Here is a 22,337-nt window from a genome sequence, read left to right as displayed (position 1 = left end):
CCATCTGATATCTCGTATCTGGCTTATGCAGAAGACCTTCTGATTAGTCAAACTGAGTCTGGTCTTGCCCGCTCAGTGATTTCAGTTACTTTTGCTTCCCAGGATATCGGCCTTTACCTAAATTAAAAAAAAAAACAGTTTTTTTTTAACTGAGAGTAAGGAGCAACATTAAAACTTAAAACGAACAGAAAATACTCTGTGTATGTAAGGGAATGTTCCCTTCTTAACGCCCCGCTCTATACTCTAAAGTTTTTTACTCTTTGGTAAAGTAGAATTGAAAGAAAGAGTCAAACATTAGCGTAAAGTGCGGGTCGTTGAGAAGGGAAGATCCCCTTTCGCACACGGAGTAATTTCTGTTCGTTTTAAGTTTTAATGTCGCTCCTTACTTTCAGTTAAAAAAACTTATTTTTTTTTATTTAATTTCTGGACATTTTTGAATTAATGCATGTTTTGATCTTGGCTCTCTGCATATAAATCATTAAAACGAAATTTGCATATTGATTTTTTTTTTGGCTAAATAGCTTTCTCATAGTTTTCATTGGAAGATTTTGAAAAAAAAGAGCGAGGGAGGATGCATAGTTGCCCTCCAATTTTTTGATTACTTAAAAAGGCAACTAGAACTTTTAATTAATTACGAACGTTTTCATTAGTAAAAAATATACATAACTTACGAATTAACTTACGTAACGAACTTCTATATTCGTATGTTTTTATTGTATATATGAGGGGGTTCACCCCTCGTCGATACATCGCTCTTTACACTAAAGCTTAAATTTTGTCCCAATTCCTTAAGAATGACCCCTGAATCACAAAGGCCGTAGAATAAATAGTTGAAATTACTAAAAATACTTAAGCGTAAAGAGCGAGGTATTACGAGGAGGTAAGCCCATCAAATGCGTAATAATTTTTGTTTGTTTTAACTTTCAGTAGTTTCAGTAGAAAAAACTTTTTAAATTTATTTTTCATTGTTTTTGTAAATAATCCTAGAAAATCCTGCGCAAATTTTCTCAAGACTAATCTTGATGAAACTCATATATTTAAAATCAGCATTAAAATGCGATTCTTTTGATGTAACTATTGGTATCAAAATTCAATTTTTTAGAGTTTTGGTTACTATTGAGCCTGGTCGCTCCTTACTACAGTTCGTTACCACGAACTGTTTGATATTGACAAGTGCGAGTTTCTTGTTTTCAACTCTAATAATTGTTCAGAATCACTATATTGCGATGGGTTTAGTATTCCCTATGTTAAATCGTGTCGTTGGCTTGGTATAACAGTTTGCGATTCTATGAATGCTCTCCGGTCTCGTGCTGTCAAAGATATTTAGTGATAAGCTGAGGCTCGGTTGCTCTAAGATTGTGGCAAATCGTGGACACTATAAGAGAAGAGCGAAATCTTTTTTAAGTGGACTTTAATGATCAGCCATTTTTTTTTTCTTATGAGCATCCTGAAAAAACAAGAAAACTTCCAGGTTCTAACAGGAAAAGAAACCTTCATGGTTCTAGTTTTGGTAGTAGATTATGTCTGTTACATTTACCTTCTTGGCATGATAAAAATGAAATAAAAGTTAAATTAATATTTTTACGAGAATAAACAATAATTATAAATCAAATAAACATATGTAACAAACTATTTTTCTTCCTGGCCAAACTTAGCCTTTGATATTTTAGGCCCTACGAATAGAGATATGCAAGATGGTGGGACAGAAAAAACTCTATTAACCCATGGAATCGGATAAATCTCACTCCTGAACAATTTAAGGAATTGGAAGAAGTGTTCGAAGAGACTCGCTTTCCAGATTCCGAAACTATAAGTGAATTAAGTGTGCAGCTTAATCAAAGTAAAACACGGATCCAAGTAAGCTTAATCTTATCTTACTGTTTTTTAGATATATTGTAATTGTATCTTTGTGGATGTATTTAGATATATCCATGCCATCTTATTTATTATCAGATTCATTTACACGTAATAGCCTTTTGTGGGGCGAATATTGTCCTTAATTAATACCTTAATTAAAAGTCCCTGTAGTTATTTTAGTCAACATTTTGAGTCTTGTATTAAGAACGACTCCTGAAACACAATGGCCGCTTAATTAAAACAATAAAAACTTTTGAAAATCATTAAAAAACTTTACCATGAAGAATAAGGTACTTAGGAGGGGTAAAACCCCCCTCATGCACTTATAATCTTACACAACTTTTAATCTTACACAACATGTTTTCTTAGGAGACAGAAACATCACTGGAAAAACAGGAACAGAAAAATAAAAATGTGTTATTATTATTATTAATCAGAATTGGTTCCTTGCACAGGGTTGGTTTTAAGGTTTTGTAGATACGACAAAGCAATTTTGACATCATTCTCATTCTCCCTTCACCCTTCATTCTCCTACTGTTGAAAAAAAACGAACAGGTAAATATCATGGAAACCAAATAAGGTAGCTATTAGATAAATCATCTTGTAACCAAAAGTAACAAGATAAATCCACTGAACCAAGCTATATAGTTTGCTTAGATTTTGCAGGTAAGCTGTAAATCTGTAAGTTTTTCAGATCATATAACGATGAATAACTCAAATGTATGATTAGGTAAAAATTTTACATTGAAGGGTCTTTTGACTGATTGGAAGGGATTTTGTCCCTCTATCAAAAACTAGTATCTTGACCTGCCATGTTTTCATGAAATTTACTAAATAGTGATTTTTCTTCATTTTTGGACCTAAAGAAATAGATGGGGATGCGTGTATTTGCCAACAGGTATGCGGAACTCCATTATCTTCCCATTGTTGCCACTCTCTTTTCTGCTAGACATAGATTCTTGGTTTTGTAATCCTATTATGGCCATAATAGGTTTTGGGTGAGAAATAAACTAAAATAAGAACATTTCCGTTCTACTACAACTAATACAATATGTTTTTACATCTGTAGTTACTAGGTTGTATCTCATAAAGCATAGAAAAATTCTGATTACGTTTTTACGCTCCCCTTGTCGGGTTAATAAGGAAGGGGGGGGGTCAATTTTTAATTCAAAATTAAACTATTGTGTAGATAGTAGGTTTTGGCATAGGAGGGTCTATATCATATTTTGACTTCTAATATCATTAAGTCTAATGTCTATTGTAGTATATATATATATATATATATATATATATATATATATATATATATATATATATATATATATATATATATATATATATATATATATTTGGGTAAAGTTGACATCTTAAGATTTTCTGGCCTAAAAATCGATCTATATAGGTCGCGAGTTTCAGAAAATTCGTCCAGAGCCTTAATTTTTGGGGAAAAGATATGTGAATGACGTCATTATTGTATACATCAGTATCTTAATGACTTCATCCACTAATATAAAAGGCTGCATTCATATTACATCCCTAAATGACGTCACATGAAATTTCTTACCATAATCTATTTCAGTGACGTCATTCATAGCATAAAAACAAGCGTTGTCTAGGAAGATCCATCAGTCTACTTTTGAAAAGCAAGTAGTAATATAAGTATTCTAATAACAAGTACAAGTATAAACAGCCAGCATTATACCTTTAGTGATATGGCACTAAGTTTTGGAAACTTTGATCTTGACCCAGATTCCCAGCTTATGACTGGAGTGACCGATTTTACATACCAAGAAGACTTACAACTGGACTGCCAAAAACAAATTCCTTTGAAGCACAGATTGGCTAGGCATATGAGAACTCAAAATGGAAAAAAATACTATGAATGTGAAGAATGCAAAAGTAAATTTTCTACCAAGTCCCATTTGGCTGTGCATATGAGAATTCACAGTGGTGAAAAACCATATGAATGTGAAACATGCAAAAAGAAATTTTCTGCCAAGTGCAATTTGCCTGCGCATATGAGAATTCACAGTGGTGAAAAACCATATGAATGTGAAACATGCAAAAGAAAATTTTCTGACAAGTCCAATTTGGCTGTGCATATGAGAATTCACAGTGGAGAAAAACCGTATGAATGTGAAACATGCAAAAGTAAATTTTCTATCAAGTCCCATTTGGCTGTGCATATGAGAATTCACAGTGGTGAAAAACCATATGAATGTGAAACATGCAAAAGGAAATTTTCTATTAAGAACAATTTAACTAGGCATATGAAAACCCACGCTGATGAAAAACCATATGAATGTGAAACATGCAAAAGGAAATTTTCTACCAAGACCCATTTGGCTTTGCATATGAGAATTCACAGTGGTGAAAAACCATATGAATGTGAAACATGCAAAAAGAAATTTTCTGCCAAGTGCAATTTGCCTGCGCATATGAGAATTCACAGTGGTGAAAAACCATATGAATGTGAAACATGCAAAAAGAAATTTTCTATCAAGTCCCATTTGGCTGTGCATATGAGAATTCACAATGGTGAAAAACCATATGAATGTGAAACATGCAAAAGAAAATTTTCTGACAAGTCCAATTTGGCTGTGCATATGAGAATTCACAGTGGAGAAAAACCGTATGAATGTGAAACATGCAAAAGTAAATTTTCTATCAAGTCCCATTTGGCTGTGCATATGAGAATTCACAGTGGTGAAAAACCATATGAATGTGAAACATGCAAAAGGAAATTTTCTACCAAGACCCATTTGGCTTTGCATATGAGAATTCACAGTGGTGAAAAACCATATGAATGTGAAACATGCAAAAGGAAATTTTCTATTAAGAACAATTTAACTAGGCATATGAAAACCCACGCTGATGAAAAACCATATGAATTTGAAGAATTAAAAAGTGATACGAGGTGTTAGCCCTACTGATTGCTCTTTTTTTTCAAAATTGGCATTTGATTGATTTAAATTTCTGTTTGTTTTAAGTTTTAATAAAATTTCATAATTTAACCTTCGTTCGTCTTTGGATTTAATGTAGCTCCGCTTTTATTTGATTTTTTTCTATAATTACTCAATAATATATGAGCCTGAAAAACACGCCAACCTTTTCAAAAAGAGGGAGAAACCCTCCAAAAAAATATAATGATCTCGCCAATGTCTACTATTCTGCCTAGTAAAGAGAGGACCTCGACACATAGTACCCTATAATCAATTGTTTTGACAATATATCGAATCGAAATCAAGTCACCATTAGAATCGCCTCTGGCTCGGAAAAGATAAATATATATTCTAGAAAAAGAATATATATTCGGAGAAAAATAAATACAAGTCCTAGATAAGTCATTGACATAACCGGAACGGATCCGCTCTCTTTGGGGGAGTTGGGGGGAGGGGTTGATTCTGAAAAATTAGAAAAATGAGGTATTTTCAAATTACGAAGGAGTGATCGGACCTTAATGAAATTTGATATTTGGAAGGATATCATGTCTCAGAGCTTTTATTTTAAGTCCTGACCGGATCCGGTGAGACCGAAGTCGGAAGGGCGGTACCTAAAATCTGGGATAATTCTTAGAGTGGAGGGATAAGGATGAAACTCGGTGGAAAAAATAAGTACAAGTCCTAGATACGGGATTGGTCATATCCTAAACGGATCTGCTCTTTTTGGAGGAGTTGGGAGGGGGGGTTAATTCTTAAAAATTAGAAAAAATGAGGTGTTTTTAACTTACGAAAGAGTGACCGTATCTTAATGAAATTTCATACTTAGAAGGACCTCGAAACTCAGATCTCTTCTTTTAAATCCTGACCGGATCCAGTGTCATTAGGGGGGGGGGATCTTGGAAAACGCTTAAAGCGGAGAGATCAGGATGAAACTTGGTGGGAAGAATAAGCACAAGTCCGAGATAGGTGACTGACATAACCAGACAGGATCCGCTTTCTTTGGCGGAGTTGGGGGGGGGACATAATGTGAGAAAATGCTGCCTGATCTGCTTTCAGTGACTTGACATTCATTATAGGGAATTGCACTAATATAGTTATGGTCAGAATTGTGAAAATCAGTCGGAATTTCAAAGGGACACGCCCACCACAGAAGTTACTGTTTTTGCTCCTGTCCAGTATGAATCGGTCAGTTTTTGTAGTTTGAACACAATATTAAATTTTTTTACTACCTACATCTTAAATTTCTTCATAACTGTATCTAAATATTTCTTTCTAGTCTGGGTTGAGGCATTGGAAGTTTCGCCACCATTTTTGCATTAGAATGGTTACTTCTCCTATTTTAGTATTTGGATATGTCTCAAGGGAATTTATGCAGGATACAGCTCTAACAACTAAGCCGTTCTTTATTAGCTGATCCCTCCGCAATCCCTCGCTCTTTACGCTAAAGTTTGACTCTGCTACAATTCTACTTTTAAAACAATTAAAAATTGTAGCCTAAAGAGCGAGGCGTTGAGGAGGGGACAACCCATTTCATATACGGAGTAATTTCTGTTCGTTTTAAGCTTTAATGTTGCTCCTTACTTTCAGTTAAAAAAACTAGTTTTTTTATGGCACTTGGTATTAACCAAGTGACATATAGCAATCGCAAATTCTGTCGGTCTGTCGGTCCCGGTTTTGCTACTTTAGGCACTTCCAGGTAAGCTATGACGGTGAAATTTGGCAGGCATATCAGGGACCGGACCAGATTAAATGAGAAATAAGCGTTTTCCCGATTTGACCATCTGGTGGGGAGTGGGGGGCCTGTTAATTCGGAAAAAATAGAAAAATTGAAGTATTTTTAACTTACGAACGGTTGATTAGATCATAATAAAATTTGATATTTAGAATGATATCGTGTCTCAGAGCTCTTATTTTAAATCCCGACTGTATCTGGTGACATTGGGGGGGGGGAGTTGGGAAGGGGAACCTAAAATCTTGGAAAACACTTAGAGTGGAGGGATCGGGATGAAACTTGGTGGGAAAAATAAACACAAGTCCTAGATACATGATTGACATAACTCTCTTTGGGGTAGTTGGGGGGGGGGGGGTAATTCTGAAAAATTAGAAAAAATGAGGTATTTTTAACTTACGAACAGGTGATCGGATCGCAATGAAATTTGATATTTAGAAGGAAATCATGTCTGAGAGCTTGGGATTAAACTTGGTGGGAAAAATAAGCACAAGTACTAGATACATGATTGACATAACCGGAACGGATCCGCTCTCGTTGGGGTAGTTGGGGGGGAGGGGTAATTCTGAAAAATTAGAAAAAATGATGTATTTTTAACTTACGACGGAGTGGTCGGATCTTCATGAAACTTCATATTTAGAAGGACTTCATAACTCAGATCTCTTATTTTAAATCTCAACTGGGTCCAGATTTTTTTTGGGGGGGTAGTTGGGGGGGACCGGAAATATTAGAAAATACTTAAATGCGGAGAGATCAGGATGGAACTGGATGGGAAGAATAAAAACCTGTCTAAGATACGTGACTTACATAACCGGACCAGATCTGCTCTCTTTGGTGGAGTTGGGGGGGGGGTAATTTGAAAATTGACGTATATTTAACTTACGAGAGGGTGACCAGATCTTAATGAAAATTGATATCTAGAAGGATCTTGTGCTTTTAATTTTAAATTCCGACCAGATTCTTTGACATTTGGGGGAGTTGGAGGGGGAAACCGGAATTCTTGGAAAACGTGAAAATTGGGGTATTTGTATCTTACGAATAGGCGATCGGATATTTGTGAAATTTGATGTTTAGAAGGAATTCACGTCTCAGAGCTCTTATTTCAAATCCCGACCAGATCTTTTGACATTGGGGGGAGCTTGAGGGGGAAATCTTGGAAAATACTTGGAGTGGAGGAATCGGGATGAAGCTTGGTGGATAGAATAAGTAAGTGTCCTTGATACGTGATTGACGTAACCGTACTGGCCTCACTCTTTTTGGGGGAGTTGGGGGGAGGGGTTCAGTGATTTGGCGAGTTTGGTGCTTCTGGACTTGCTAGGACGATGAAAATTGGTAGGCGTGTCAGGGAGCTGCACAAATTGACTTGATAAAGTCGTTTTCCCAGATTCGATCATCTGGGGGGCTAAAGGGAGAGGAAAAATAAAAAAAAATTAGTTATTTGTAACCTACGAGTGGGTTATCGGATCTTAATGAATTTTGATATTTAGAAGGACATTGTGACTCAGAGCTTTTATTTTGAATCCTGACCGGCATTAAGCCTCTGACTTTCCTTTTAAATCAATCTATTGATTCTTAGGATTTTGTTAGAGGTCATACCATATGAGCTCTTGTCTCTTAGCTCTTCTTGCGTCGTCACAAGTGCCATATGAGCTCTTAGCTCTTGTTTTATTTAATAGTTTAAAGAAGGTTACCAAATAAGTCGTAATTGATTGAGGTTATTGTTCATTATTTATATAGTCTAAGCCTCGCCATCACCGTGGCCCCTTCCTTTACTGTTCAAAACAATATTTCAAAGAATAAAAGCTATATCATATAAAGATTACATTGTCAAATTAAAAGAAAACAACAAGCAAAGGCTCTTAGGACAAACAACTTCTATTACTGCTTGCTTAAGAAAAAGCTTCTTTCTACTAAGAATAAGACTATCTAAGATAGACTATCATCAAGAAGTGAAATTAATCATTTTTATACAACTCTGAAAAAGTTCCGCTGGCTTTGCCTCTCGTACAGACTACCTGCCACCAACTACCCAGTTTTAAAATATATGTAATTTTACAATGTATGTAAAAATACAGACTACCCAATTTTACGGACAGGCAGAGTAAGACAACTCCAATGCGCCGACTGAATCCATCTGTGAAGCAGAATTCTTTTATGTAGTAAATAGCTCAGTCGTATTACTGGCAAATCAGGTCCCAAAAAGGTAATTGCAGACGCCTTAGTACACCAGAAAACATATTCGTCCATTCTATTAAAAAAAAAAAAATTTAGTCGACATTTTTTAAACTTATTTTTAAGTAAAAGTTAAAATTTTTAAACAGTTAGGAGTTTGAAGTATTCCTACCATTTGAAGACAAAAAAATATTAGCCTATGTCCCTTTTCACGATACGGCTAGTGATCATTTCAGTTGCACTACAAAAAAAAATCGCAGAGCTTTTAAAAATAAATTTAGTTTATATGTTTTTAGCTCAAATTGTACGGAATTGAATGCACTTTCTTTTCGAATTTGAAAAAAAAAATTGTTACCTTGAAGAAATTTCGAGTTTTTAGCTTTTCTTTGAGATATTTGTTGAATTTTACAGCACTTATTTTGAAACTGCAGTAAATAGAGAAAAAAATAGTGTTTTTTTTCAATTTAAAAATCATGTTCTTATAGATCTAGATCTCTTCTTTTGATTGATATAACATTACGCCAGATTCCTCTTCCCAATAAGTCGCAAAAAAATCCTGAATCACACTTATTTATAGGCTAAATTTGGCGTTTTTGGCCTATGTCTCAGAAACGCCCCAACGGCGAACATGCGCCCTACGATATTCGTTTTCAGCATGGTCGACTACCCTTAGATCCGTCCTGTTAGATCCGTTCCGGCATGGGTCGGTGTACGATACAGAATCTGGCGCTCTGACTATTATACATATTCCAATAATTTCTTATTACTAGTTGCCAGAGTCCACTTAAAGATCGTTAAAAACGTCTTAAATCCAAACAGGTCTAAATAGACGTACACATTTTGACTCGCATCGATATAAATTCTCATCATTATAGCGAATTGCACAGTTATGGTCAAGGTCGGAATTGTCAAAATCAGTCAGAATTCCAAAGCGACACGTCCACCTTAGAAGTTACTGTTTTGTTCGTGTAACGGAACCATGCATTCAGTGCATTGAAGGAAATACCATATAAAACAAAAGATGACGATTTCCGATGCCTTCTCCGAAATTTATGGTGCTTATTGTGGCGAGAAAATTATTTAGACCCTTTCTAGACAGATCTTAAATCCAAACAGGTCTAATTAGACGTACACAATTTGGACTCACATCGATATAATAATAATAATAATAATTTATCTGTCACCCACTTCACAAAACAGAGGTTAAGTGGAGTAGATACAAAAGAAAAACAGCAAAAGTAAAACCAGAAACAAATTTAAACACATAAAGAAAAAAGACGGATAAAGCGATGAAAACATCCTAGCCTATAAAGCGCTTCAATAGCTAGCTTGGCAGATAATTTTTCTAAAACATCAGTAATATCTGTCGCACAATACTTTTTAGCCAGTTTTGTATTCCGGTAAGAACGAGGTAGATATAAAAGAAATTTGCAGTACCGGTAATAATTTATACGAATACGTTTTAAACCACCAGTCAACAGAAGTGACCTAATACCAGAACAGAAGAGTGCAGAATGATAACAAAAATTTGAGTAAAGCCGAGTTAACGCTCTTCTTCTATAGTGTCCACGATTTGCCACAGTCTTAGAGCAACCGAGCCTCAGCTTATCACTAAATATCTTTGACAGCACGAGACTGGAGAGCATTCATAGAATCGCAAACTGTTATACCAAGCCAACGACACGATTTAACACGAGGAATACTAAACCTATCGCAGTATAGTGATTCTGAACAATTATTACCGTTGAAAACAAGAAACTCGCACTTGTCAATATCAAACAGTTCGTGGTAACGAACTGTAGTAAGGAGCGACCTGGCTCAATAGTAACCGAAACTCTAAAAAATGGAATTTGTATACCAATAGTTACATCAAAAGAATCGCATTTTAATGCTTATTTTAAATATATAAGTTTCATCAAGATTAGTCTTGAGAAAATTGGCGTTATTGCAGAAAATATGGGATCCCCCCTAAAAGTCATACAATCTTAACGAAAATCACACCATCAGATTCAGCGTATCAGAGAACCTTTTTGTAGAAGTTTCAAGCTCCTATCTACAAAAATGTGGAATTTCGCATTTTTTGCCAGAAGACAAATCACGGATGCGTGTTTATTTTATTTTTTTTCTTTTCCAGGAGTGATCGTATCGACTAAGTGGCCCTATAATGTCGCAAGAGGGCTCTTTCTAACGGAAACTAAAAGTTATAGTGCCCTTATTAAGTAACCCAAAAATTGGAGGGCACCTAGGCCTCCTTCCACGCTCATTTTTCTACAAAGTCACCGGATAAGAATTCTGAGATTGCCATTTTATTCACCATCGTCGAAAAACCTAATAACTATGTCTTTGGGGACGACTTTCTCCCCCGCAGTCCCCGTGGGAGGGGCTTCAAGTTACGAACTTAGACCTGTGTTTACATATAGCAATGGTTACCGGGAAGTGTACAGATATTTTCAGGGAAATTTTTTGGTTTAGGGGGAGAGATTTGAGGGGAGGGGGGGGGGTTACGTGAGAGGATCTTTCCATGAAGGAACTCTCATAGGGGAAGACTTTCAATGAAGGGGGCGCAGGATTTTCTAGCATTATTTAAAAAAAACAATGAAAAAATAAATTTAAAAAGTTTTTTCTACTGAAAGTGAGGAGCAGTATTACAAGTTAAAACGAACAGAAATTATTAAGCATTTCGTGGACTTACCTCCTCGTAATACCTCGCTCTTTACGCTTAAGTATTTTTAGTAATTTCAAATATTTATTCTATGGCCTTTGTGATTCAGGGGTCATTCTTAAGGAGTTGGGACAAAATTTAAGCTTTAGTGTAAAGAGCGAGGTATCGACGCAATAAAAATATATGCAATAAAAACATACGAATATAGAAGTTCGATACGTAAGTTAATTCGTAAGTTACGTATATTTTTTATTAATGAAAACGTTCGTAATTAATTAAAAGTTCTAGTTGCCTTTTTAAGTAATCAAAAAATTGGAGGGCATCTAGGCTTCCTCCCTCGCTCCTTTTTTCTCAAAATCTTCCGATTAAAGCTATTAAAAAGCCATTTAGCCAAAAAAAAAAAATCAATATGCAAATTTCGTTTTAATTATTTATATGCGGAGAGCCAAGATCAAAACATGAATTAATTTAAAAAGTACAGAAATTAAATAAAAAAAAACAAGTTTTTTTTAAACTGAAAGTAAGGAGCGACATTAAAACTTTAAAACAGAAAACTTTAAAACGACATTAAAACAGAAAGTACTCCGTATATGAAAGGGGATGTTCCCTTCTCAATCCCCCGCTCTTTACGCTAAAGTTTGACTCTCATTTTCAATTCTACTTTACTGAAGAGTAAAAAACTTTGGAGTAAAGAGCGGGGCGTTCAGAAGTTGTATAAAAATGATTGATTTCACTTCTTGATGATAGTCTATCATCCATCCTAGAGCAAAACTAAGGCCAATCGATTTCGGGCCATGCCCCATCTAGGCAATTCTAGGATCCTGATGTCCCGCACTCGTAACATTTAAAGTTTGTTATTAAAAATTTTACGCATGCTCACCTGATGGGAGTTTAAAAGACTATTAACTTATTATCTTTTTTGGGGTCGTCCCCTAGCTATAATTTATGCGAGTAAAAAATATTGTCTGAATATGACGCCTTTTTATACTATCATGTATCTTTTTTGCTCTGTAAATGAATTCAAATGTGATGTCTCATGAATTTAAAAGTTCTGCCCATGACCCACCAAAACATTGTCATGCCCCACAGGTGGGGCCTGTGCTCTACGTTGGGAATCATGTGCATAGAGTAAGGGTAATTCATAAGGGTTATTCAAATTGTCTGTCAGTTCTTTGAGCCATTGGAAGGCAATTGGAGACTAAAAATGATTCAAAGATTTATGACCGACCATGTCCACAGGACTTGCAGGCAAGTGGGTGACTGACATTGTTCATATGATATGAGTTTTTGTTCCTGGGAAACCTTGCCTACACTTAAATTGTATCAGTGGTGACTAAGATTTTTGGGTTAATTCTTGAAGGACAATGTCTACTGGACTTCTAGGCAAAGAAGAAAAAGTTGCAATCTTTTATATTTTATTTTTTATGTTGTTTGGCAGTGATGGTTTATGTTTAAAAAGAAGTATTTTGCCTGTTGCCATGACCCTTTCGCTTTTTACCAAAAATATCTATCTAGCTAGCCTACCTATATTTTCAGTTATTTTATTGTTAGTAGAAACAAGCATTTTTTTTAAGCAAGCAGTAATAGAGGTCGTTTGTCTTAAGAACATGTGTTTGTTGTTTTCTTTTAATTTCACAATGTAACCTTTATATGATAAAGCTTTTATTCTTTGAAATATTGTTTTGAAGGGTAAAGGAAGGGGCCTCGGTGATGGTGAGGCTTAGACTATATAAATAATGAACAATAACCTCCATCAATTACGACTTATTTGGTTACCTCCTTTAAACTATTAAGTAAAAACACTAGTTTTTTTAAACTGAAAGTAAGGAGCGACTTTAAAACTTAAAACGAGCAGAAATTACTCCGTATATGAAATGAGTTGTCCCCTCCTCAACGCCTCGCTCTTTTCGCTAAAGTTTTTAATTGTTTAAAAAAGTAGAATTGTGGCAAAGAGTCAAACTTTAGCGAAAAGAGCGAGGGATTGCGGAGGGGACAACCCATTTCATATACGGAGTAATTTCTGTTCGTTTTAAGTCTTAATGGCGCTCCTAACTTTCAGTTAAAAAAACTAGTTTTTTTTTATTTAATTTCTGAACGTTTTTGAATTAATTCATGTTTGATTTTGGCTCTCCTCACATAAATTATTAAAATGAAATTTGCATATTAATTCTTTTTGTGGCTAACTGACTTTCTCTTAGTTTTGATCAGACGATTTTTAGAAATAAGGGGTGGGGAAGGAGGCCTAGTTGCCCTTCAATATTTCGGTTTCTTAAAAAAGCAACTATAACTTTTAATTTTTAACGAAGGTTTTTATTAGTAAAGAATATACGTAACTTAAGAATTAACTTACGTAACAAACTTTTACATTGTAATATCTTATTATGTATATGAGGGGTTTGTCCCCTCGTTAATACCTCGCTCTTTACACTGAATCTTAAGTTTTGTCCCAATTCTTTAAGAATGACCCCTGAATCAGAAAGGCCGTGGAATAAATAGTGTAAATTACTAAAAATACTTAAGCATAAAGAGCGAGGTATTTATCTCCTCCTAAATACCTCGTTCTATATGCTAAAGAAATTTAATAAGCGACCCTATGCGTATCCTCAGTAAAATTGGAGATGAGGCCTTGGACTAAGACATGACAGTAAAACCCTCTTAGTCCATGATAATGCCGATTGGTTTCCTCAAGTCCTCGCCCTGTTTTGTTAAACCTATTCCTTCTGAAATTTCTTTGTCCTCGTTTAAACTATAACGCGTAACAATTTCTTCAAATTTAAAGTGAGATATCCACGTTAAGGACATAGTCAATTTTGCTAACGTGTCTATCGCCCTCTTTAAGCTCCTATATAAATTTAACGTCCCCTTCCACTCCTTAAGGACTGACACGTCTTTTGTCGCCCGCATCTCGAATTTGCTTGTCCAATTTGGTACCATTGTATCTCTCACGAAGAATCGGAAAAAGATGGCTCAATCCAAAAAAAGCCTTACAAATAATTTTCGACGAAGGCAAGGTACCTTACTCTCTGCTCCTTAGGAAATCTAGTTTGGAAACCCTTGAGCGAAAGAGGGTTTCGTTGTACCTCCGTTTTTCTGAGGGTGCTGCCAAGACTGTTGCACTTATTTGCTTGTTCTCCCCTCTGTTTTTTTACTTTCCCTTTTAATTTATATATATTTTATATTATGCTCTCTTTTTTTTGTGTTTATTCACTCATTCTTGTCCTCCCTTTTGACCAGTTTTTATCTCTTATCTCTTTATCTTTTACTGACTTTACGCAGTTTAATCATAGACACTTTTTTAGTTTTCCTGGTATATATATATATATATATATATATATATATATATATATATATATATATATATTGTTCTTTTTTGTATTTATTTGCTTATTTTGTCCCCCCTTCCCTTTTTTAATGACCCTTTTGATTTTTTTCTGACTTGTATTTGTTTAAGTTTGGTTTGACTCGTTTTTATCTTAGTAGCCTTTTAATTGACTTATTACAATTTAATTATTGAACCATAAATAATTATTCATAATGATTTTTCTTTTTTGTTGTTTTTTTTTTTTTGCATTTTTGCCAGTTTTAGTGCAACTATGTAATTTGTTGACTCCGAAGTCAACAAATTATCTTATCTAATCTTTGTATTATCTTTTATCTTTATCTTTTATATTAACTTTATCTTTTTATTCTAATTCTTTTATCTAATCTTATCTTAGTCATGGTGGTGGGGTGTTATTATATAGGGTGGGGGAGCCTAAAATGATGGAAAACGCTTAGATTGGAGGGATCGGGATGAAACTTGGTGGAAAAAATAAGCAGAAGCCTTAGATACGCGATTAACATAATTGGAAAGGATCTGCTCTATTGGGGGGGGGGGGGGTATTCTGAAAAATTTGAAAAAATGTCGTATTTTTAACTTCCGAAGGAGTGATCGGATGTTCATGAAACTTCATATTTAGAAGGACCACGTAACTCAGGTCTCTTATTTCAAATCTCAACCGGATCCAGCGTAATTGGGGGGGGGGGCAGTTGGGGGGAACTGGAAATCTTAGAAAATACTTAAAGTGGTGAGATCAGGATGAAACTGGATGGGAAGAGTAAAAATCTGTCTAAGATACATGATTGACATAAACGGAACGGATCCGCTCTCTTTGGGGTAGTTGGGGGGGGGGGGTTATTTCTGAAAAATTAGAAAAAATGAGGTATTTTTAACTTACGAACGGATGATCGTATCTCAATGAAATTTGATATTTAGAAGGATATCGTGTCTCAGAGCTCTAATTTAGATCCCAACCGAATCTGGTGACATTGGGGGGGGGGAGTTGGGAGGGGGAAAGCTAAAACTTGGAAAACACTTAGAGTGGAGGGATCGGGATGAAACTTGGTGGGAAAAATAAGCACAAGTCCTAGATACATGATTGACATAACTGGAACGGATCCGCTCTCTTTGGGGTAGTTGGGGGAGGGGCTAATTCTGAAAAATTAGAAAAAATGAGGTATTTTTAACTTACGGACGGGTAATCGGATCTCAATGAAATTTGATATTTAGAAGGATATCGTGTCTCAAAGCTCTTATTTTAAATCCTGACCGGATCTGGTGACATTGGGGGAAGTTTGGGATGGGGAATCTAAAATCATGAAAAATGCTTAGATTGAAGGGTCTTACATACCTGATTTACATAATTGGAACGGATCCGCTCTATTGGGGGGGGGGGGGGGTCAATTCTGAAAAATAAGAAAAATTACGTATTTTTAACTTACGAAGGAATGATCGGATCTTCATGACACTTCATCTTTAGAAGGACCTCGTAACTCAGATCTCTTATTTTAAATCTCAACCGGATCAAGCGTAATTGAGGGGGGGGGCAGTTGGGGGGACCGGAAATCTTAGAAAATACTTAAAGCGGTGAGATCAGGATGAAACTGGATGGGAAGAATAGAAACCTGTCTAAGATACGTGACTGACATAACTGGATCGGATCTGCTCTCTTTGGTGGAAGTGGGGGGGGGGTAATTTTAAAAATTGAGGTATTTTTAACTTACGAAAGGGTGACCAGATCTTAATGAAATTTGATATTTAGAAGGATCTTGTGCTTTAAAACTCTAATTTTAAATTCCAACCAGATCCTGTGACATTGGGGGGAGTTGGAGGGGGAAACCGGAATTCTTGGAAAACGTGAAAATTGGGGTATTTTTATCTTACGAATAAATAATAGGATCTTAATGAAATTTGATTTTTAGAAGGAATTCATGTCTCAGAGCTCTTATTTCAAATCCCGACCAGATCTTTTGACATTGGGGGGGAGTTGGAGGGGGAAATCTTGGAAAAACACTTGGAGTGGAGGAATCGGGATGAAGCTTGGTGGATAGAATAAACAAATGTCCTTGATACGTGATTGACAGAATCGTACTGGATTCGCTCTTTTTGGAGGAGTTTGGGGGGGAGGGGTTCAGTGATTTGGCGAGTTTGGTGGTTCTGGACGTGCTAGGAAGATGAAAATTGGTAGGCGTGTCAGGGAGCTGCACAATTTGACTTGATAAAGTCTTTTTCCCAGATTCGACCATCTGGGGGGCTAAAGGGAGAGGAAAAATTTGAAAAAATTTGGTATTTATAACTTACGAGTGGGTGATTGGATCTTAATGAATTTTGATATTTAGAAGGACATCGTGACTCAGAGCTCTTATTTTAATTCCTGACCGGCATTAACCCTCTTATTTTCCTTTTTAAGGCCATGTATATTTCTCGCCTCGTCACAAGTGTCATATGAGCTCTTAGCTCTTGTTACATCGGTAGTTACTAGGTTGTAAGAAATAATTGTGATTACTATTTTCTTCCGTAACACGAAAGCAACACGAAAGTCACATGTGGACCGAATTGTAATTACGCTTGACTTCAGCACCAATTATGTCAAATTTAACCAATCAAATTTAAGCCAATCAATCATCTTTACCAATCAAAGTTTAGATTTAAGGCAAAGTTTTTTGAAAATAGTAAATGCAGAATCTTCGAACAGTACTTTTCATATTTAATAGATAAAAATGGAAAGAGATGCAAATGCCTAGTATTCGTAAACAATACTACTACTTCTACTGACAACTTTCTGCAGCACCAAACCACCTAAGGCCAACATAGCTATGCACGCTCCTCCCATCCCTCTCTATTCAAAGCTTCCCTCTTTACAACCTCCCAGGAAGTTGCCTTTTCCCTTAAAGATTTCCTTAAGACATAATCATAACCTAAACGGGGACGATCTGCTTTCCATTTGGCCCTAGACGGTCGGTGGACAGGGAAAATCTTTGTTAATCTATCATCCGCAAAACGTGCCCTAGCCATCTCAACCGTTCTCTTATTATAGCCCTAGAAAGTAGGATTGAACCACACTTTTTGTGCAGCCTACTGTTTGAAATACCGGCTTTCAAATATCACTTTTTTTTTATTTTATTAAACCATACACACAGTGCATTTTGAATCACTTTTAAAGCACAATGGGCCAATTGCATAATTGTGGTGCGTTGTTATACCAAATATCCCTAGAGACATAGTTACGTAATTGTTCTACTCTTCTGATCAAAATGGATTCTCAAAATTATGACCGGATATGTTTGGAAAATGAATTTGCTTGGGAGGAGGGTCGCTTGCCCTCCAATCCCTTTTGAATCTTAAAAAGGGCACTAGAGCTTTTAATTTCCAATCGAATTAGCTCCTTTAAAAGTGTCAATGATAATTTCAGCTATTCTAGAGCAGCACCGCCTATGATATTACTTAAATGCTCTTTTGAAAACCGGCATACATATAGTTTTTTTGTTTAATTGAAACTCCCCCTAAACGTTCCCCAAAAGTTTCACCTTATTATCCTTAGCGTCATTATTTACAGTAACTGTAGTGGCATTATTAATAGTATGCTCTTAGTGCCTTCTGGCTAGTTCAAAATACGCCACAACATATTCTTAAAAGTCTAACTTAATAATTTAAGCTTTTCTTGAGATATTTCTTTGTCACCTTTTTGAAAATCTACATGCTCATAGTTGGTTTGGTTTAGTTCAAAATCACGTAAATATCCTTAATATGTATAGTAAAGCTGTAGTAGGGAGCATATTGGTGTCGGTACAAGCTTCTCAAGCCAGTTTTTCTATTCTTATTTTACGTTTCTTTGTGCAAATATGACGCAAGCAATGGTAGTAAAGACGTAAATAAAAGTAGCGTAGAAGCATGTCATTTTTAGTTCTGTTATATTTTAAGGCTGTTGTTTTTAATGCCTCTTCAATTGGTTGTAGTTACAATTCATTTTTTAATTTATGCATGCAAGAGTACAGTTTTTTCTTTCTTCGAAGGGGATCTGAGTTGCCTTTTTTCAGTGCAATGACATCTCGTTGTTATCTAAGTGAACATTGTAGTTTTTGAGAAACAACAAGAATATGTAAAATTCTATTTAATTGACTTCTTGCTATCTTGGAAAAGGGTTAGGTTAGGAAAATGAAACTTTCAGGTATGGGTCTACAGGCTAAAGTATGTCCTGGGAAGGCATTTTAAAGTACCCACCTCCACTCCTTCTCCCTCTAGAGGGCCCTGAAATTTGCCTTCATGACAGGTCTATACCTATTGAAATTTTGACAAAACAACATTTTACTTTAATTTTCAGTTACTAGTTGCTTTTTCTCTGCCTTTAGTTCTGAAAATGCAATTCCTGTTATTTGAGTTGAAAATGGAATTGAGCAAAGTTATGAAGCTGAAAACAATTTTGTTGTACTTCAATCTATGATCTATTTTGGTCTATTTTGCAAGGTTTCACTTTTATAACACATATTTTTAAAGGTCATCAAAGGTCAGAGCCCTCTAGAGGGAGAAGGAGTGGAGAAAAAGCAACTAGTAACTGGAAATTAAGGTAAAATGTTGTTTTGTCAATATTCCAATAGTTATAGACAGACCTGTTCTGTAGGCACATTTCACAGCCCTCTAGAGGGAGAAGGATTTTGATTGGTATAATTAAACTTGATGAAACTTATATATTTAAGATCAGCATAAAAATCTGATTCTTTTGATATATCTATTAGTATCAAAATTATTTATCGTTTCCTTTACTGTTGAGCCGGGTCGCTCCTTACTACAGTTCCTTACCATGAACTGTTTTATATATTTTAGCTAAGGACTTTGAAATTGAATGTCATGAGTTTTGTGCAAATTTTGTGATTTTGAATCTCCAAAGCTATTTTTATGTGGTAAATTTTCTCTATTAATTTCAATTTCAAACAGGTTTAGGGGATAGTAGTAGCACAATAGTATATTTGACTAAACATATAAAAATTAATCAACAAAACAAACAACCAAGCACATACAAAACTTTACATTTCATGACCTTAAGGCCGTGATTAAGTAAACTGATGGAACTCGAAAATCCCATGTTAAAATTTAAAATTTATATTTAAAAAGTACTCAAGTATTCATTGGCGGAAGATACCGCTTTTAATATCAGACCGTAGCTTCTTAAAGATGCTACAAATTGTTTGCTAGGATTTTGCTCTATTTCCTCTAATTGCTTAGAAATCATAGAAAATGTTTAGCTCTTTTTCGCAAGTGTACTCTTTGAAGGATATGGCTTTTAGAACAAAAACCATTTTTCGATGTATTTTCCTATTTCCGAACAGTCCCATAGAATATTTTCTGCTACCTGAAATTTTAGAAGTTTTTTGCCAGAAAGAATCGTTTCAGATGGACCAACAGACCAAATTGACAAGCTGGTATAATAAACCTGCTATTTCCACTAATGAATTAAGTGCTTTTTGAAGGTTTTTTTTACAGTCGACGGTCTCTAGAGAATAGAGACAGAAGGCTACCCGAACTTCAATTTTGAAGCTCGATGTTTTCAAGTTCACTTAATCACGGCCTTAATTTATCTCTTTTTTGTTAATTGGTTTTACTTCTTCAATAACAGTTAAAATAAAATTTTTCACACAACACAAAGAAAACAATATTATGTTTAAATAATATTTTGCAAAGGTGTGCCACTGAGCTCCATATGCAACTCCGATTTAAATTGATCAACATTTTCTAATTCCCATTTAAATGGAATAAGCTTGTCAAGCTTGGACTTAGGACTCTTAAGGTTAGGTGCTAGGTTAAACCTCCTACTTGAAGACAGGTGATGAACCTCTGTTATATCTCTAAATCTGTAGAACAGAATTTTATTATGCGTCAAAAAGTGAAGGACCAATCAGCTGTATACCAAAGATAATCAAGCAGGTTGTACTAAACAAGGACAACTAAAAGATGAACTGGATTAACCTTATGTAGTTTCACCAGCAGGGACTTTTGTTTGGATTTCAAGTCTTATATCTCCTTTTTCTATTTCCTCTGAAAAGAAAATGTAAGTTCAGATTTTAGTTAAGTCGATAATAAATTATAAAAAAAGACGAAAAAGAAATATTATTTGCACCTTAATTGCTATATAATTCAGTAGCCAATAGGAATATCACTTTGGATGAACTAAAGCCGAAACCTTGTTGTAGTTGTATAATTTGGAATTGTTTGTATATAGGGTACCAGGGTGCTAGTTTATGAAAATGTATGGAAGAAGAGAATGTACATTTTTAAAAGTATGGGGAGGGAGTAATTTTGTTATTCTTTCAGTTTCAAAAGAAAATGCCAAAAAGGGTTATTTTCAAGACCGGAAAGGATTTTTTCCGAAAACTCTTGGTCGATACGATGACCCCTGGAAAAAAAAAACAAAAAACAAAAAAATAAACACGCACCTGTGATTTGTCTTCTGGCAAAAAATACAAAATTCCACACTTTTGTAGATAGGAGCTTGAAACTTTTACACTAGGGTTCTCTGATACGCTGAATCTGATGGTGTGATTTTCGTTAAGATTTTATGACTTTTAGGGTGTGTTTCCCCCTATTTTCTTAAATAAGGCAAATTTTCTCAGGCTCGTAACTTTTGATGGGTAAGACTAAACTTGATGAAACTTATATATTTAAAATCAGCATTAAAATGCGATTCTTTTGGTGTAGTTATTGGTATCAAAATTCCATTTTTTTGAGTTTTGGTTACTATTGAGCCGGGTCGCTCCTTACTACAGTTCGTTACCACGAACTGTTTGAAAGATGTCCATCGAACTCGTCGCCTACTTCATTTTGCAACCTAGCCTTGTCTAAAGCATTTGACAGTCTTTGTCATACTAAAGCATGGACAGCATTATGCCAGAGAGGAGTAAATCCGTCGTGTGCTTCGTTTTTGGTATTCCCGTTCTTACCTTCGCCTTAAGTCATTAGATAATCCTTAGTTTGGTCATATCCCTGTTCGTTGCAGTGTAAGACAAGGGCGAGTTCTTTCTCCGTATATTTTTAATGCTTGTATTGAAAATGTATTATCAAAAATATTGACTACATGCCTATTAGGACCATCTGATATCTCGTATCTGGCTTATGCAGAAGACCTTCTGATTAGTCAAACTGAGTCTGGTCTTGCCCGTTCAGTGATTTCAGTTACTTTTGCTTCCCAGGATATCGGCCTTTACCTAAATTAAAAAAAAACAGTTTTTTTTTAACTGAGAGTAAGGAGCAACATTAAAACTTAAAACGAACAGAAAATACTCTGTGTATGTAAGGGAATGTTCCCTTCTCAACGCCCCGCTCTATACTCTAAAGTTTTTTACTCTTTGGTAAAGTAGAATTGAAAGAAAGAGTCAAACATTAGCGTAAAGTGCGGGTCGTTGAGAAGGGAAGATCCCCTTTCGCACACGGAGTAATTTCTGTTCGTTTTAAGTTTTAATGTCGCTCCTTACTTTCAGTTAAAAAAACTTGTTTTTTTTTATTTAATTTCTAGACATTTTTGAATTAATGCATGTTTTGATCTTGGCTCTCTGCATATAAATCATTAAAACGAAATTTGCATATTGATTTTTTTTTGGCTAAATAGCTTTCTCATAGTTTTCATTGGAAGATTTTGAAAAAAAAGAGCGAGGGAGGATGCATAGT

General features: G+C 35.3%; 2 protein-coding genes across 10 annotated transcripts in view; both read left to right on the top strand.

Annotated features, from left to right (window-relative positions):
* LOC136024916 (uncharacterized) overlaps positions 1-22,337 on the top strand; it is a 202,087-nt gene that overhangs the window by 113,213 nt on the left and 66,537 nt on the right. For 8 of the 9 annotated variants that reach the window (XM_065700490.1, XM_065700493.1, XM_065700495.1 and 5 more), the window contains one exon: positions 1,671-1,857. The gene's annotated coding sequence lies outside the window, so the exon portion shown is untranslated. Of the gene's footprint in view, positions 1-1,670; positions 1,858-19,175; positions 19,246-22,337 lie in introns of all 9 variants that reach the window. The other variant, XM_065700489.1, reaches the window with a different exon arrangement.
* On the top strand, positions 3,295-4,871 carry LOC136024903 (zinc finger protein OZF-like). Its single transcript, XM_065700461.1, has one exon. It carries the CDS (start codon positions 3,570-3,572, stop codon positions 4,779-4,781), a length of 1,212 nt encoding a protein of 403 aa, XP_065556533.1. The 5' UTR covers positions 3,295-3,569; the 3' UTR covers positions 4,782-4,871.

The sequence above is a fragment of the Artemia franciscana genome, chromosome 3 (assembly GCF_032884065.1).
Source record: "Artemia franciscana chromosome 3, ASM3288406v1, whole genome shotgun sequence".
Taxonomy (NCBI): Eukaryota; Metazoa; Arthropoda; class Branchiopoda; order Anostraca; family Artemiidae; genus Artemia; species Artemia franciscana.
The sequence above is the reverse complement of the archived record's forward strand: the minus strand, read 5'-3'. Positions and strand labels throughout refer to the sequence as shown.

Excerpts from the sequence above, each read along its gene's own strand:
- LOC136024903 (XM_065700461.1), top strand. The coding sequence starts at position 3,570 with ATGGCACTAAGTTTTGGAAACTTTGATCTTGACCCAGATTCCCAGCTT.